The 18852-nt window shown below is 46.5% G+C and overlaps 2 protein-coding genes and 1 long non-coding RNA gene across 3 annotated transcripts; all 3 read left to right on the top strand.

Moving 5' to 3' along the window:
• Positions 1-4742: 4742 nt before the first annotated feature.
• Positions 4743-5364, top strand: LOC135392982 (uncharacterized). Its single transcript, XR_010422354.1, has 3 exons — positions 4743-4783; positions 5070-5135; positions 5200-5364. It is a non-coding gene; the product is annotated as an uncharacterized LOC135392982 (long non-coding RNA).
• Positions 5365-8362: 2998 nt separating this feature from the next.
• On the top strand, positions 8363-8995 carry LOC135392330 (uncharacterized). Its single transcript, XM_064623045.1, has one exon. It carries the CDS (start codon positions 8363-8365, stop codon positions 8993-8995), a length of 633 nt encoding a protein of 210 aa, XP_064479115.1.
• Positions 8996-9048: 53 nt separating this feature from the next.
• On the top strand, positions 9049-10179 carry LOC135392329 (uncharacterized). Its single transcript, XM_064623044.1, has one exon. The coding sequence runs from the start codon at positions 9049-9051 to the stop codon at positions 10177-10179; it is 1131 nt and encodes a 376-aa protein (XP_064479114.1).
• The last annotated feature ends 8673 nt before the right edge of the window (positions 10180-18852 follow it).

Genomic DNA, 18852 nt, shown 5'->3' with positions numbered 1-18852 from the left:
ATAAAATATTGTATATTCCTAATAATGATTAATAAATAGTATAATTGTGCGCATTACAATTAATAGTTATGCTGTTTAATTACTAGTTGAGTAATTAAAAATATTATACCACATGCATGAAGTCATACTGCACCGGGGCCCAAAATCCATACTTATTGATGAACTCACTTATATGTATACAGAACAGATTCAGAATGAAAACATTATGCTTGCGATGTTTGTATAGAAAATCTATGGAATGTGACTGATAAAGTACCTATCCACTCTCAATGAACTTTCTATCTAGCGTCTTGGAACTGGATAGAGAAGGAATTGTATACAAAGTGGAAAATCATTTTCATAAAGGAGACGTCAATTACCAAATGTCTACAAGATATCTTGTAAATAACTAATTTTGGACGTTTAAATAATGGTAAGACTTCTAGACGTCTAGTCAACTACTGCTTTGGTCATTACCCCTAATGTCTACGGTTAGGACAGGTCTGGATGTCCACTAGACTACCATGTATTCCCTGGGACAATACTCGAAACTTCGAACGCGCTTGCACAGCAACCTCAATCAAGATCATCCTTACTGACGAACACCACAGTTCCTCAATCGAAATGGCCGATGAACAATTGTCCAAGCAAGTGGCACCGGAAACGCTTCGATGTGAGAAGCAGCTGCAATTTTGCACATGTATGTGTGACCGTTGAGACAGGAAACAACCTGTAAAGAAACCGAGGTGAATACCACGTTGGTATACTTTGTCGTCATGGATCTCTTCGACCAGCTTTCCGCTGTGATTCTGTTTTATCTGAGAACACGACAAGAGTTGCACAAAAAGAGCATCGGCATGTCTAAGAGAAGTTTCTTTATTTGTTTGTTTGTGCTATTGTGAGGAACACAGAAGTTCGTTGTATTCCATTGAAAGAATCTAAGATCTACATGTTTTAGGAACAGTGGATGCCATACATCTACGTCAGTGTCATTCTGGGAACAACGATTGAGGTCGAGGTTGATTTATTTTCCATTTTGTCTTAGTGTGCACCTTCTACAGTAGCATCAGCCTGCAGTAAACCAAGGAGGACAAGAACAGCGCGCCATTATGGCAAATTACATTTTGAGTGTGGTCCTCATTGTGGCCCTTTAGTATCCCTGTGCAGTTTCTCTTCCTCTGAAACAGCAAGATACACAACCACATGTCTAGAAAATCACAGTTGGAAGTCCCGGCTCCCATTTAAAAGTTCCGGGGAATGGCGAATGTAACAATTCACACATGATTTTGGCATGAAAATGCTTGCCGCATTTTGCAACTCTGTACTAACCACTACGACAAATTGCCTGTCACGGCAACAGTATATTGGCACAGCAAAATATACTGCAATAGATCAAAAGTCAAGAAATCCAAACTTCAGGATTAACTTTAGTTTAACATAGCATCTGGGAAATATTTTCAGTAGGCATCCGTGTAGTACGATGCGCACTCATGACAGACTGAATGTGAAAAACTACTGTTTCATATACCCAGACGGAACATATTGTCCCCCGGACATCCGAGATTGATCCTTACGTCCGTGTCCGAGGCGACGAGGGAGGAGATCAGCATACGGACAACGAAATTTCGTTAGCCCACGGACGTCCCTAAATGGATGTAGAAATTTTGTGATCCGTGGGACGTCCTTCTATGGACATTTGAACAGATCTTACTTCATTGACTCAGGCTGCGTTCCGATCTGTGGCCCTCAGAGTTCTGTGGGTTCCAATCTGCGGCCTCAGAGTTCAAGTTGTACATAGTAGTATGTTTTTTAAAACTGCGTAGAGAGTTGCAACACATGTTTAGTTGTGAAGGTGACAGTTTACGCACGATGTCCTACAAACTTAGCGCATTAGAGTCCTGCTGCGCTTGCGCCGTACGCATTTCTTGCGGGAGCAACGAGATGGCGCCTCGGCTAGGCAAGCCTCTTCCAATAGTGACAAGCAAAGGGGTCTACTCAGCTGCCTAGTCAGGCGGCTTCGCGGGCGCGAAGTATTGGAACGCAGCCACAGTCAAAAGTTGAAAGTCGATGTCCATGTGCACTGCTTGCAGCAAGAAAAGGAGGAACGCGCTTCTTGTTGTGCATGATAAAAATAGCAATGGTGTCTATATTTGCAATATGTGAACTGCTACAATAAAATCAAAAATAGTTTTCAAACAGTTAAATGTAACCACAAAAAGTACTTCAAAGAACTTTATCGGAACCGAAAATATAAATAGTTTTAACAATTGTCCTCGGGTTTTGGAGAGATACGAAACCCGAGGCGATCAGACGGCTGCATCTGTATGGCTGAATCAGTCTAGTTCGGCGCCATCTTTGTTTTTGTGAGCTCGGTGCACGGAGGAGAAGTAAGGAGAACGAACTCTGCCGAGCCGCCGTTGAGAAAGCGTGGTCTCGATTCCTCGAGTCTAATTGTGGCCGCGGCGCGGCGCTCGCGCTCCGTCAGGTACTTGCTCCTCTGAAATAAGGTTGCTGTAATGCACTCTTTCAGATGTACTTGTGTGTCCAGTGGAAGCAGAAAAACATATTTTGATAAGTAAACACGCTTATCATGTATCAAGGAACGATCTCTTCGTGAATTTTTCGCCTACAGTTTTTGTTAGTGCAAAGCGAGAAGCTTTTATTTCAGAATGCGGGGAAGCTTCCGTGAAGGGGGCTCCGCGTTGGCTGGAAGGCTTGAATGTCTCCGTAAGCGTGGGGCTCTCGCAGTCAAGAAGCTATTCTCTTTTTTCTTTTTTTATTTGCGATAAAACACGACACCCGAAGAAACACAAAGGTTGTTATCCGACATCGTACAGGATGGTACGCGTATTTACATCACCGCCAACGCACGACCACGAGATGTACATTGATAATGGTTTGCATTGATCAGTATTAGTTCCCGGGAACACCTCGCAGTGTGGGGTAATGATGCCAATGGGCTGGTTAATCCGCATTTGCATTCTAGCTGTTGCATGAGAGCTTTGTCGCGTATGCACAACGTTTTGGGAAACAGGAGCCTTTTGTCGTATTGCGATGCATCCGCTGGGATAGAGAGTTACATATTTCGCATGCCACCATACACGAATTTAATACCAAGGTACCAGAACGCACATCTGTCGCAGGTTTTGCACACGCGCGGTACAGGATTCAGTGCATGCACTTCCTGTTTCTCGAAGACGATTTTCATCATGGTGTACCGGGGGGGGGGGGGGGGGGTAAATCCCATATGTACTGGAATTAGGGCTTTTTAGCTTTTCTGGCATGGCAGGTATATATTGGTGGTGTTGCCGTATTGTTCCTTTTTTTTTGGTGGTGGTGGTAAAATATCCGGTGCAACGCTTTGAGCAGCATGCTTGTACAGAAGTAACTTGAAACTGAACACCAAAGCGATAGTGTATAATGTAGAAGTAATGTGTCGTTCAAGATTTCAGTGTTCGTCAACATAAATTAGAGACTAGATCCCGAGTTTACTTTGCAGTTCCCAAAAGCGAGCGATTGGCATGCATGACAAGATATAAGAAACTAAGTGCCAGAACCTTCGGAACCGCACCGTGTCCCATCATCAGAGCGTCCCGCCCCTCCTTGCACTCACACACACAAAGGTCTCTTAACTGCTTGATACGTCCGGAGATAAAACTTTCTCAGTCCCAGCTTATGCAACGACCCACATAACGCGCGATTCCGGAAAGGTCGCATCCGGCGACTTTCGATTACACAGCTTCTAACTTACTTTCTTCCCTCCTGACTTTCTTTCCTCCATACCACTCCAATGTGGCTTTTCGGAACAACGTTTGCTTCCTTTGGGGTATGTTAGCGTGTTAGCGCAGCGGTCAAAGTACGCGCGCACCACAGAGAGAAGGGCACGATACCCGAGACAGCCGGGGAGAAGTGACAGAGGATTCCGTCGGAAGCATTCGACACTACACCTTTGGCAATGTCAGACGTTTGTCTTACGTATTAAAGTTTCGTTTTTTTTTTCTTCTTATTTCCGATTCCATTTTTATCGGACAGATAGCTTCCATCTATGAGACCAAAACGAGGTAGCAGAAACCGAAAAAAAAAAAAAAAAATAAGAAACGAAAAAATAATTGTACCTGACCAGAAAATATTAACTCGTTAGTGGAGACACCGTTGTTCATGCTTATTAAACAAACATTCGTTTTGAACGCTTTTTAGTAGAGTATTCGAGCACAAACGGCGCGTTGCCGTGCAGGCGATTTCGCGGAGCTAGTACCGGAGGGAACGCGAGCGCCGCGCCGCGGCCAACAATTGTCTCGATAAATTGGGACGTCGTTTTTCAGCGGAGTTCGGTCTCCTCACTTCTCCTCCGTGGCTCGGTGTTTGCACGTCAGATAACTGTTTTCTTCGCACGCGTCCGGTTTCTCAGAATGTGTTGTATGAGATGGATTGCGAAGCAGCAGTGGCATATTTTCACGGAATGGGCTATAGCGGATCCTAGAGTAGGTGCGAGTCCTCTCACAGAATCGAGACAATCAAGATGGCATCAAAAGGCAGCCCTGCCGCGTCCTCGTTGGGTGTTGGATAGAAGAAGAGCCTGCGGTTGCGGACCAAATTTCGGTGAGCTTATATGAATTTCGTGTTTTATCGACACCGGTGCGGGCGCTGCAATAAAAATAATCTCTCGTCCCAGTGTTACAGCGCAGAAGACGACGAATACGTTGGGGGAACCGGGGCGAACCGTAACACGCGGGCAAGCAGTACCGGCTGGAGGGACAAAAGGAGGACACAAGTTGCAGTGCAGGCCGCGACTTTTACTTTGTATGTGAGTGTGTGCCTATGTTGACATCAAACAAGGAACTTCTCTGACACTATCCGTGAGAAAAGAACGAGGCGCACTGCACAGCAGCTAGGTAGGCGAGTGTGAAATTTTAGTGTTTAACGAGGTATGGTTTATTAATTAGCAGCTGTCCACTCATAAGGGTCACACAGGCTATCTTTGCCTTAGTCGTATGCTCTCAAACTGGCGCAATGATATGCCATTGTAATTTGGAACCTTTCACGTTTTTCTCTATGTAACATAACTGTTATTTTCATGCTTGGACATGCAGAAGGGGTGCAGAAAAAGGAAAACCAGGAGCTGAAGTTTCTGCTGGACACATCGGAGAACACAATCAGTATGTATTGTGGATGCAGCAGACAAATGTACCAACATGTAGTGGCTTTGAATTTTCCTCACAGGTGGAGCCAGGATTCTAAACACATTGCGGAGTGTTGAGTATGCCGGAAGGGGGCGGCACTGGAGGAAGATGAGCGAGCGAGCGGGTTCGCACGAGCAATAGAAAATAAACCGTTCTCCAGTAGAATACGGTCGGGTCAGCCTCCTCTATCCTTAACAATTGGTACCGAAACCCGGGAGAAGGCTGATCTCTCATATATTCACCCATGGAGAAGCTTCGCCGTAACCGAGCTGTCCTTCGTGGCGCCGTGACGCGGTGCCTGTCATCCGCTACCGAACTCCTGCAACAGCCCTCGGCGGCCCCGTCTGACTTGCAGGTAACCCTGGATGAACTTATCGACAAGGACAGGACTCTTACCGCTTTGAATGATAAAGTCGCAGAGCTCATTGACGACGACACCTACGAGCAAGAAATCAGCACCGCTCTCGATTACCACGACAAAAATGTGCCGTTGCGTAAGTCGGATTCGGTTCCTTCTGAGTTCTCGTGCCGCATCTAGCGCTACATTGTCTAGTACCGCTACCCAAGACCAATCAGGAGAGCGCTCAGGCGAAGGGTCGGGTACCGTCAATGCTGCTCCGAACGCTACTGCGAGCTGCTCGCGCTCAGGAACGCAACGGGTTAATCTACCGAAACTCCAAGTGCCGGTCTTCTCTGGTGAGCTCCGTGAATGGCAGGGGTTCTGGGAACACTTCGAAGCAACTATCCATCGACGTCCAGATCTCCCCGACATAGAGAAATTCCAATACCTGAAGACATACTTGAGTGGATCTGCAAGGCGTGCAGTCGAGTGGATTCGCCTTAACGAAACCAACTACCCGGTGGCGGTGAGCGTGCTCACCGAGCGGTTTGGCCGTACCGACGCTCTTGTCGATGAACATATTGATAGCCTTCTTGCCATCGCGCCTATCTCATGTTCGTCTCAGATAACTCGGCTCCGGGACCTCTACGAACAGATTCGGTTCCGCACCAGCTGCCTCGAGAGTCTTGGTGTTCCTGCAGCGGAGTACGCAGTAGATCTCCATCGGGTCCTCATGCGTTCCCTACCGGAAGATATCGCTGTTCTTTACAGACAGCGCTTGAAGACGCTAGATAAACAAGATGCACCGTCCAGCTCCGTAGCAGGCTCTCGTGCCGAAGAAGTGAACACTGCCATGGAATTTCTGAGGGTCCAAGTGGAGAGCAGAGAGGAGGCCAAGGCAGCACGCGTGAAAGAAAACTCGAATCTCACATCAACCGAACGAGTGCATTCACGAAGCTCCTCCCACCTTCCGTCTGCTTTGGTGTTAGCTACAGGATCCGCCCCTCCCGACCAGCTCACGTGTCCTTTGTGTGACCAGTCCGGTCACACAACCCAGGAGTGCCACGCCTCCTTATCAACCGATGAAAAGCGAAGGAGACTGTCAACAAGGCGTTGCTGCTTCAAGTGCGGCAAGCGTGGGCACATGGCTCGTCAGTGCCGCACTGCAGCGACACTGAAATGTCGGGCCTGTTCAAGCCGCCATCTGACGGTACTGTGCGACCTATGGAAGAGACCTGACGCAAGGTATCCACAACCGTCATCCGCCCTCGGGGCCTCGAACTCCCAGTCCACACCTGGACCACAGATCCCACAGCACGCAACAGCTATCGTGGCTGCGACTCATACGAGCAGCGGGGTCGGTCACCCGATATTACTACAGACAGCGACAGTATGGGCGTCTGGAGAAGGCGGCAACGTCATGGTGCGACTACTGCTCGATACCGGCAGCCAGAGAACGTTTATACGGAGCGATCTTTCCCACAAGCTGCATCTTCCTTGTGAAGAACAGGAAGACCTCACCGTACTTACGTTCGGAAACACTAGTCGGCCGCGACGGTACCATTGCCGAAGAGTCAAGCTGACTCTTAGCAGCCGATTTACCTCTAATGCAGTCACCCTAAAAGCGCTGGAGGTTCCAGAAGTGTGTACCGTAACAACTACCTTGGCCAGGCCTCCACAGCTCCCCGCATTTGCGGCAGTAGAAAAATAAAATCACGTCACAGTCACGTGGTATTACATCGTCAGGCATCATGACGGATGCCCATTGGCCAAAGGAGGATGCGCGCTCCGGGATTGGTTGATAAAGTTTCGAAATATCTGACAGCTCACTTTTCGCGGGCAGTCGGCCAGGCGGGCAGCTCCAAGCGAGGTCGCTGCGTCTCCGTGGCTCGCCGATGTCGGTTGACCACAACGACCAAAGAGGAAGTATACGCGCGGGTTTGTTCGTGAGCTATAGTGACTCTGGACATGTACTGATCTCCGATAAAGCGTCAACCTACGGAAATTCTTGCCGGGTCGGAACTGGAATGCTTGGTGAGCTGACGCCGGAGGAACACTTTCGAGCGCTGTCGCATTTTCAAATGCCGTGACTAAGAAGAGAGTGTTCGTAACGACAAAAGTATTTCCCGTGACTGTGTGACCAACGGTGCATCGCCAGAATGAGAAGATGCTCATCTGTGAAGCGCACGCACTCGTGGACTTCGCTCGCCTCCAGAAGTAGACTATATGTGTGCTTTGCAAGTTTGAACTTGGTTTGGTCGCTGTCAATTCAAGGAACGAAACGTCCTGTACGCACGGTGAATATTTGAGTCAAACATTTGAGTTTATACGTTGCATCAATAAATATGTATTTCGGCTATCAAAAATGTCCTAGTTATTTTGGAATAACGGGCGCCAGGTATGAAAACCAGTAGAAGTCAATGGCAGCCAGGGCCGGCCGAAAGCCGAGCCAAACTGAGAGGTTGCTGATTGGTTGGCTGCTAGGCATCACGACGCATTTTCATTGGTCATATGTCCAGTGTTGCCTGAATTATCTCAAACTATGGGCTCTATGGGGAGCTGTGGGCGCCTGCCTTGGCCACGGATCTGCCGGAACTCAGTGGGAAGAATCTGCTCTTCGCCGACGAACATAATTCTTGTACGAGTGAAAACTCTGTCATTAGCGTCCTTATCGGCTCAGACCTCTACTGGAGCGTGGTTACGGGACGTACCGAGCGCCTCGGCGACCGCATGTGTGCCGTGGAGACAATGTTCGGCTGGGTGGTCCAAGGAGTCACCTCAAGTTCCAGCCTTCCAGCACCCACTCTTTTTAGGCTACTTCAACATCGCTTGCGGTAACGAAAAAGTGATAGACCCTTCGGAGATGTGGACACTTGATGCAATTGGCATAACCGATTCAGCTCATTCCCAAGCTACCGAGGAGCGCACGGCATTTGACCAGTTTCAGAGCGCAGTATACAAGGAAGAGGGACGATACGTCGTTCCCTTGATGGTCAAGGCGCCCTACCTTTTGTCCACTACGAACCGAACCGTTGCTGAAGCAAGGCTACAGCGTCAACTTAAACGTTTCGAAGCTCATCCGGACGTGCTGCGAGAATATGACCGCACAATCAGCGAGTACTTCAACGAGGGTCATGCGGAGCGAGTGGAGCCGTCGGACCAAGGTGCCCGTCATGTGTATTATCTTCCTCACCACGCAGTCATACGGCGGGAAGCGGTGACAACCAAGGTTCGTGTCGTGTTCGATGCCTCTTCGCATGAACCGGGAAGTCATTCGCTTAACGATATACTGGACAAGGGCACAACGCTCGGTGCAGAATTGCTGCAACTTCTTCTGCAGTTCAGGTGCAATCACATCGTCATGACCGCCGACATTCGCAAGGCATTCCTGCAAATTCACGTCCGACGAGAAGACAGAGACCTCTTCGTTTCTTGTGGATCGAACGACTTCCCAGTAGCGACGAGCCTTGCCCAAACATCGTCGAGTGGCGTATGACGAGGGTGCCATTTGGAGCTTCGTCGACCCCATTTCTACTGTCTGCAACTTTGATGCATCACCTTGAATCTTGGAAGGCTGTTCATCCAGAAATCGCATCGCGTCTACAAAGAGCCTTTTACGTGGATGATCTAGTTATCGGCGCTTCAACCGAACCTGAAGCACTCCACATTTACCAAACAGCCCGTGCTATTGTGGCGGACGCCAGCATGGAGCTGAGAAACTGGTGCTCCAGTTCCGAAACGTTGAACGAGCAATTTCGTGCAGACGGTGTCTCACTCGACGACATTGGTCAACCGTTGGTTAGATGCAAGGTGCTTGGTCTTCCGTGGAACCGATCTGCTGACACTATCGTAATGACCACCCAAAACGTGTCATCTTACGTTGCTACGCAGCCAGCTACTAAGCGAGTTTTACTTCAGACCTTTGCGAGGCTGTTTGATCCTCTTGGGCTTCTTGGACCGTTTCTCGTCTGCGCCAAACTTCTGTTCCAAGAGCTATGGCGGCGCAATTGCACATGGGAAGAAGCTCTACCTGAGGACGTGCATGAACAGTGGAAGACCTGGACGTCCGAGCTTAGCGAACTTTCATCGTTCCAAGTCCCACGTTGTGTCATATCTCCTGCAACGCAAGGCGCAAAAGGACAGGAGCTTCACGTATTTTGCGACGCAAGCCCAATGGTGTACGGGGTTGCCGTTCATGTGAGGTGCAATCTGTCTGAGAACAGTTTCGCTTCACAGCTCCTCATGAGTAAAGGTCGCATAGCCCCGTTACGGCCCGTTTCGATTCCAAGGCTGGAACTATTGGCCTGCTTGTTGGCAGCCAGGTTATGCCACTATGTCATACAACTTCCCGAGCTCTCACAGGCCGTGGTTCACCTTTGGACTGACTCTGCGGTCGCATTGCACTGGATATGTGGTGACGCAGTCCGCCAGGAAGTATTTGTACGAAACCGCTCGTCCGAGATTCGCCGCCTAATCAGAGGATTCCACTGGCACCACTGCCGGAGCCAGGATAATCCAGCAGACTTACTTACCCGTGGCGAGCCAGCGTCTTTTGTTTCACGCAAGACAATTTGGTGGGCCGGACCTGCGTGGTTGACCAATCCTCAGGTCGATTGGCCTACAGATCTCTGCCCTAGTCAAAAGCACGATGACTTGCGCACTCTGCCTGTCAGAGCTTAAGCTTGCCGACTTCTCCTCATTTGCACGATCCACTCCTTAGGATAAATGATTACGGACGCCTTACTAAGGTTCTAAGAGTCACTGCTTGGATCAAAAGGTTTCTTCGTAACGCGTCACTCCACACCACGTCCTCCTCCGGACCGCTAACAGCCGCGGAGTTGTGTGAGGCAGAGTTGTACTGGATACGATTTGTTCAGCGCTGTGCGTTTCCTTCAGAAGTCGCTACGTTAGAGGTCGGACAATCTGTCGAGTCTGCTTCCACTATTCCCGTGTCGTGAGTGACACTTGGAGGACTATGTATGGATGACTTTCCCTCAGCAGTTCGGCACCCTTCACCTACTGCTGATAATCCCCCACTGCAAATTAGAATACCACTTTATCAGAGAATATTTTATTACATTTTGTATATCGCACACTTCGACAGCTTCTACAGAGGAAACATATTTTTACTAGAGCAGTATGCTGAAGGCGAAAAACTGGAACGAAAAGTACAAAAGAACACCTGAACACGCCCTTTGGCTTTGAGCAAGTATTTCGACTGTTCTCAATATCAGTTTTCTGAAATATTCAGGTACTGTCACCTTCAAGAAAAATAATAGAAATACAACAACGAATGCTCTGGCTGGCACAGTAAAAAAAAGGTACTCAAAACCTTATAATACCGTATTCTCCCCCATTAGCTGGGATGCCGAAAAGGAGTGTTAAAGTAAACAATGCTAAAACATATATGTCAATCTGTATAGTATGACGACATCATGACCCACTGGTAGCCTTTGATTTGCTTATGCACCTGAAAATTGCAACTTCTATATGTGCTATTTAGGTAAGATGACATATACAGAGTGTGTGCAGAAAAATGTAACCCGCGTTTTTACATGTAACTCGTCTACTTACCCGAGGAACTACCGGTGGCGTACGACGGCGTATGTATGCGTGCGAAAGCTACCAAAAAATCCTGGAAAGCATACTCAGCATAAAAAAAAATAGATAGAGCACGGAAACATAAGTCTCCATGCATTAGAACAGTGCGGTCATGACTGTGCATGGTAGTGCATGGCGGTCTCAGGAGAGTTATGTGCAAGCACCACTAGGGGCACTACCGATGAGCATCCATGTGGGAAACCGTTTCGAATTCTGCACCGATAGCTCCCCTAGCGGTACCTGAACACAACTCTCCTGCGTCCGCCATGTTGCCCTATTCTGATGCCCGGAGGCCGACGTTTTCGTTGCTCTGTTTATTTTTTTAAGCTAAGTATGGCTTCCACGATTTTTCTGCAAATTTCGCACGCATAAATGCGCTATCGTGCGCCACCGGAAGTTCGTTAGTTAGGTAGACAACAAGCTAAGTGCCTAAATGCGGGTTACATTTTTCTGGACACACCCTGTACAAACCATGCTGACAATATAAAAAGTACAAAATGCCCTTGACAGTAAAACTATGAAATGGAAGTCCACGTACCACAAACGAGCAGATTGCTCACACAAGAAACTCGATATATAAAAATGCCAAATAAAAATATCAAGTGGAGTCCTCAGGTCAGGCTTGGTCACAACAAACACTTCCTAGTGCCACCCCCCGAGTCATAGGTGTATAACACCCAAAGTTATATACCATGTTACCGTGCATTATCTGGTGCTCTGGATTTTCCAGTCTTAATCGTATTGTAGTATGTGCACATTTGGCTACACCCCCTTTTGTTGGTCACCTTATTTTAGACCACGACGCCAGATAATGCACGGTAAGGAGAGAGGCAACAATTTAAAAAAAGATTGCTACAATAAAAATAAGAATATGAAGTCCACATATCACAAATGAGCAGGCTAGCTCATACAAAAATCTTATCGTCCACATATCACAGATAGCAGGCATGCTCAAGACGAACCTGATGTCAACATCTTGCATGTGAGCAGGCACTCACACCATGAACTTTGAAGTCTACGTATCACAGATCCTGCTCTTGTGCGTTACTCTTCTTTATTCCACCTCCTGCATGGCGAAGCCAGGTCATAATTGCATTTTCTGTTTCTCCAATGGTCCCAGAATTGGGGGTCATCGTGATGGCACCTGAAAAAAAAAAATGCTGTCACAAATTATCTCTACCAGTAACGCAATGAAAAATGAGGTCAAGACATGAAATGAAATGCAACTGAGAGCTTCCAAAATGCTCAGTATCACTCAAGTTCCTCACATAATTTCTCCTCATTTGCCCACGGTTCATCTATACTGGCTGTGTGTGTTGCACAGCTGAACACGAGTGGCAGGCCATCCATGAAGACGCCTAGAACCGACGTGCAGATAGCCTTTGCACCTGTAAATGAGACTACAACGCTACAATACACACTGCGACACTGTGAATCACGGACACATTTCTAATCACATCTACTACAGAATGGTCTTTGCCATACATCTTTTCATTGTCATGCAAGTCCCGACACACCTCACCCTGAGTACGTAGTAGTAATAATAACTTGGGCCTTATGTCACGAGACAACTGCAAACATGAGTGACGCCACAGTGCTGGGATCTGTGGATTAATTTTTCAAACACAGGGTTCTTTAACGTGCGCCAAAATCTCTACACACAGCACACCACATTTAACGTCCCTCGCGGAAGATGGCATGTCTGTATCCTTCCACCTAGTTGCCACTGTCCTCGACCGGGTTTGAACCCGAGATGGTGAGATCAGGAGGAGTACACGTTACTCAGTAACCACCGAGGGCGGCAGTAAGAGTAGCTTGGTGCAATAGTGCGCCATGTAATAATGTGTTATGGCCATAATTTCTACTATGACAATTCTCATAGTTGCAGGTGACTCTGCTGTTTGAGACTCTGAATAAAAAAGAAAATAGAAAAACGGCGATAGAATGAGCTAGGTAACATAGGGCAATTACTTTTCTAATACCTACCTTTCTAATAACATAAGATAAGTACAAAAAATCACACTTACGGCAGATAATGCTTGTACATTCCAGGCTTTTGAATCGTTTTTTTCCGTGTGCCCCTATCCAGCTGAACTGGAGTGCAACGACATCAGTCAGAGTTGGCACAAAAAACGTCTCGCTTTATCCTCATTGTTGTTGCCGCCAAGGGTTATTATGTACTGGAGCTGTAAAGAAACACACATTGCCCTAATTAATAGATCAAGTTGCACAGACTAATATATTTAGCAATTAGGTCCACCATCCCGCATGCATCACATAGCAGATTATTTATCTAGAATTATACTAATTCTCTTTTGGTGGGCACAATAACAATAACTAATAAATAAATTGATATTGAAATAAATCAAAATCAAAATCTTCAATCTTTGCGTCAAAATCTTTGTAGCTTAAAAGCATGTATTTCACATTCACAGCACCTACAATGTTAAGGTGAAGTGCTAATGATCGACTTAGTATTACATGTTACACTATCTCAAATATCACACAGTATGTGCATCGCATGTGTGTGACTAATTCTGTACTTGCAGGGTACCTGCTCTCGAGCTAAGCCTCTATCAGTCTAGCTTGGAGTAGTATCAGTAGCTTAGAGTCTAGTATCAGTCTCCATCTAAGCACGCCTATCAGTCTAGCTTGCGCACCAGTTTCTCTCTATTTCCAGACGATGCATGAAGTCCTCTGTCAAAGGCAAGCAGACCCTCCATATCAGTAAGGGGCTCTGTGAGGACATCATCTGTACTTAGGTCCCGAGGCTTTTGAAAATGTGAAGTTATGACGTCTAGTTGTTCCGAGTGCTGCTGAAGACGAAGCGTTATCATGTTCAAGGATCTGATGACCTTCTTCTCAAATTCTGGAAGGAAGATATTGCACGAAACTTAGCCACACTGCCAAAAATTGGCATACTGATACAAGTACGGGTACACAGTACTAACCTGCTTTGGGCTGACTTGCTGTAGATACTGCACACATGCATTGTCATACAAAGAAAACAGTAAATCCGTTAGCCCAAACTACACAAGAGCGCTACATAATACGAGGAACTTTTTTTTTAAAATCAAGCTCACCATCACTGCTGTTGCCGTAGGATTTTTGTCTTGAACGTGAATCTCCTGCCATCCCTGCTATCTCTGACTGAGACCTTTGGGACTCTCTAGCTGTGGAAGATGCAATCCTGAGCAAAACTTCTCTCAACTACAATGGCTGCACGTATGTAAGGCATGGTTTAATTTGATTTTCCTGGCGCAAGGGAAACACAGATCATGCTGCGCCGAAGGCATGATACCTTAAACCATTTTTACTGAATGAATGCCTAGCAGGCATAAACCCTATACTCCAAAATGCACTTCCTGACAAAAAATTAAATAAATCATAACAATGCTATTTAAGCTAGCAGAAAAAGGAGTACTTCATGCAAAAGGCAAAGGGTCTACTAGCACACTTCTATGACAAGTGAGGCCTGTGAACGTACAGGGTGTGCATCCCAAATCATTGTCATTCTGAAAATGATCGATTAGTTGCTGCTGCGCAGGTAGTCTGCTGAAAATCCTCTTGTCACCTAGCAGAAATGCAAATCACATGCTATAGAAACAGAGGAGTAATCATAGACGTTAACATGTTCAACAATTACATGGCTTGAATGAGCAACATTTATGTAGTCAGAAAAAAATGCGGACCATAAGTTGCCGGGGCCTGGCTGTTATGTCCATAGGGTTGTCGTTCACACTCTTGGGGGCTGCTCTGCGAGAACAAGCACTCATCACCTGGAAGTTTGTTAAATCTCTAATTGTGTGAAATATGCGATACATCTGGAAAACGTTGCAAATTACTTCAAAAAGAATAGTCTCGCTACTGCATGAACGCGCGTGAAAAATGTGCTCACCGTTAGTGCACCTCTGGCTAAGGTAGCTGCGTTCGGGAATTCGAGTTCCATGAAAGTCGGAAGGTAGCCGACGTGGTGCCTTGTGCAGTCCTATATGAAAATACAATATCCTGACAAGTACACGTGAACTGCCTCTGCTGTTTGTGTACTATTCTGAAGTGGCCTAGGAATATGAATACATAACAGTATGAGTGAGTACAAACAGCTTGTATAACTTTGGAAGCTGCAGCAACTGTGTGGTACTTAGCTTCTATACAAACAATTATGCACACCAGGATAGACAAAATATTCACCATGGAAGCTTGCTCCTTGAGGGTCACTAAAAGGGGATGGTCGCAGCTGACTTTGCATTTCAGGAAGAGGCAAGATGTCAGCATTCTCCTCCACCATATCTATGTGAATGATATCAAAATAGTGACTGAGTGTTGTTTGACAAGTTAGACGTTTTATCAAAGAAGTGCGCATGTGCTTTGAACGAACTCGAACAAACGACAACGCTTACCGTCAATAAGTGACTGTGAAGTATGGTGCGGCGTGCTCTGTTGCTGGCTTGATCTAGATGAAAATGGCGGAGCCTTGCCCTTGGTGGTGTTTTTTGCAACTGAAAATTAAAAGAAGATTCGTGACAGCTTCCATGGCTAAGAAATCTACACCAGTGAAGTGTACAAGAAATATCTTATCCTTGGTTCTGAAGCCATATTGCAAATGCATACCCTGCCCCGTGGTTTTGTGTGTAGTACGACAATGTGGAGGAGGGGTAGGTGGCCGAGATTCCTAGCTATCAGAGTATATGGCGCTTCTTTTCTTGCGTTTGCCACGACCATACTGAATCTCAGCATTGAGATCAGATGTCTCTTCAGCCAAAGACAAGTTTGCCCGAGCTGCATCGTATGTTGCTGCATAGAAAACATACTTAGGATTGAAAGTTCAAAGATAAGAATGCAATATACCATATCTCTTCAGCACCTTGCAGGAAAGTTGCTTCCATGTGGGTTCTGGTTCTTTTTGTTTCCGTACCAGTGCTCCAATGTTTTTCCTGTCTTTTGAAGGGGGCCATCGACATCTATCTTCATCTATCCAGGAGCATGCCACCACAGCCACACTTTCATCCAGAAATTTCACAATTGCAAAAGGCAGCACTGCCTCGCCTGTCAATATATTATAATACTTGTGCAACATATATTAGTGTGAACGAAGTGAATAGATAATACACATACAAAAAGTCCCATTCCAGTTGTAGAGGGTGACAAACAGCAAAGACCATAAAGAATGAAACAAAACTTAATAAGAAAACAAGCTTTTGGATGGAGTCCGTCTGAAAGTTTATTTCCTTGCTAAATACATGTTTCACTCTCTAACTTCTGTTGAAGACGAAACACAGTAGGCTAATGAACACCAAGGCTATGATGTAATAGAGATGCTGTCAAAGATAAATGCAGAACTAAATCTAAGTGCTGTATGCAGCAAGAAAGCTACATTTAAAAATATATGAATGGGAACTGCCGATAGTGGCCAGATACGTTGCGCTGACAGCTGGCTAACAGTAAAAATGTCTAGCATGGATGACTCAAAAGGGAAAGAGTACAGGTCATCGACGTTTTGAAATTTCCTCCCAATAATACATGTCTAATTCGTTGAACTGCTGTAGGCAGCGCCACTCGTTACAATGACACTCCCATCATGCAACAAACAGGTGCAGTCATTCGCATTGTTTTGCAGGCTGAAGCGTCCTGACACCGTGACTTTGTTGTACAGCGGAGGAACACAGCCTACAGGAACTGATCGCCTTGGCATTTCACGGGATAGCACAACGCTGTTTGGTTTGTCAACTTGGGGCAGTGGAACAGACCTCTGCTCAACAATACGGTTATGAAGTTGTTCCAATGACCTATCTGGTTTCCGCACATCCTTCTTGAGTGTCTGCATGAATTTCTCAAATGCGAAGGCACTCCAGAGATCTAGGGGGGCCATGAACACTAACGTCACTTGCCAGATGGATTAACGCATGTATATTATGCGAGATGCGGTCGCCGCCATATAGCTTGGCGAACTTCTGAACAAAGTGACGTAGGAGCCTATCTGCGTAGTCTACATGCTCCAGAGGAGGGTTGTACCTTGTCAGAGTGGAAATGGCAACATGGAGTTCCATAGAATGTTCATACAATGCAGTTGGGAGGGTAGCGTTTAACACGAGGGGCCCAGTATAAAGCATGAACATACGAAGCTCTGTCGCCTTCCTCCTACTCAGATCCGACATACCTCTGGGCTTACGACTAAAATATGCGGGGACAAAAGGTGCCAGCTCAGCGTGCTTCAACGAGGCACCCTCTCGTAAACTTGGAGAAAGTCTGCACTTTTTCTGACCAGCAAACCACATGTGAAGTAGCCTCTTTTGGACTGCAAGGCAAACAACATGCATGTAATCCAAGGGGACTTGAGTAACTAAATCGATCGGGAGTTGCTCCAAAATGGACGTTCCTATGTGGTACTCTTCTTGTGTACGATTACGGAAGTCCTCGTCTGTTCTGATGGGAGCATCGATTTCTGGAAAGCTCACCCTGTCAGTGCTGTAATCGCCATCGGTGAAGCATTTGGTGCAGCTATAATACCCTGAGTGTCCTTTCATAGTTAGTATATAAGATTTTGGAGGAGCATCGCATACGAATGCAGATATGCAAACATGCACTTGCTTGCCCTGAATCTGCGTCCCATTTTCATGCAGTGAAAGAAACTCGGTGACAAATGGCTCCAAGAAAGTATTCGCAGATAATGGCTTCGAGTTACTATGATACACGCCAATCGGGAAAGGCTGAACCGCGTTACCGCTGTTCATCACCCTGCAAAGTACGGGCCAGAACTGACTGTGCTCTTAGAAAGCGGGAGCCCATCTACATTTATGTTAATGCTGATTGTGGCGGGTAGCGGATCAAAGCCAGCAAGTGCGTACTACAGCCCAGTTTCCAGAACAAAATGGCAATATTTTCCACTGCCCATTACTCTGACCGCAAAGGACACACGGGGAGTACTCAACAAAGTTCATGCGCAACCCGGGAGATCAACCAAGCACGGGTGCGACTGCAAGATTTTTAACATCCATGTTACGTATTTGTGATGCACTCCACTTAATGCCCATTTTTTTTACTTCTTCCTGCATCCTTTTGCATTCACTGACAGCTGTTCCAGATGGGGAGGCAATATTGTGTTCGTTTGCTCCAGCAGAAATACCATCCTCGTTTGAGCCACTAGTGCGAGCATCACACATCGATGTGTCGGTTTCTCGTGAAAAGCAAGTCCCGTATTGTTCTTCCAGTCTGCAGCTGGTTGATTATTATGCTCATCTTCAAACTCCGTGGTTTCATTCAAGCGGCTAACCGTGCTTACGTTCGAAACGGGCAAGACATCTACGCCAATGTCTGCTTCGGTAGGCGCAGCTAGGCTTAACTCTACCTCGGCATTCTGCCTCGTTTTTCTGTACAATGTAGCACGAGAATATTTTGGCATTGCGACTAAACTCAGCAGAACAGCAGCAGGGCATGCTAAGCAGGATTCACTTACGTAAACTTTCCATTGCCGACGAACAAAAAGAAACACATTGGGCAGAAAAGCGCGAACGGATGGCGGGAACCGCTGGCGGCTGGTCCGACTGGAGCGCCACAAGCGTGGTAATCGCTCCTTGGATTGAATTGTACATGTTAATGAATTTGTGGTGTGATTCAGCGCAAAGGTATAGAGCGTGAGAGAGAAATGACATAAAAAGTTCAAAAGTCATGTGAAACGAAAGAGCACGATTTCATTATGAAAAATTGTTTGGCCAGATCTGGGGAAAATTGACACCGAAACCTATAGACACTGCA

Source organism: Ornithodoros turicata, chromosome 4, assembly GCF_037126465.1.
Source record: "Ornithodoros turicata isolate Travis chromosome 4, ASM3712646v1, whole genome shotgun sequence".
NCBI lineage: Eukaryota > Metazoa > Arthropoda > Arachnida > Ixodida > Argasidae > Ornithodoros > Ornithodoros turicata.
This window is presented reverse-complemented; position numbering and strand designations above follow the sequence as displayed.

Coding starts and splice junctions, on each gene's coding strand:
- LOC135392330 (XM_064623045.1), top strand. CDS start 8,363: ATGTGGACACTTGATGCAATTGGCATAACCGATTCAGCTCATTCCCAA.
- LOC135392329 (XM_064623044.1), top strand. CDS start 9,049: ATGCATCACCTTGAATCTTGGAAGGCTGTTCATCCAGAAATCGCATCG.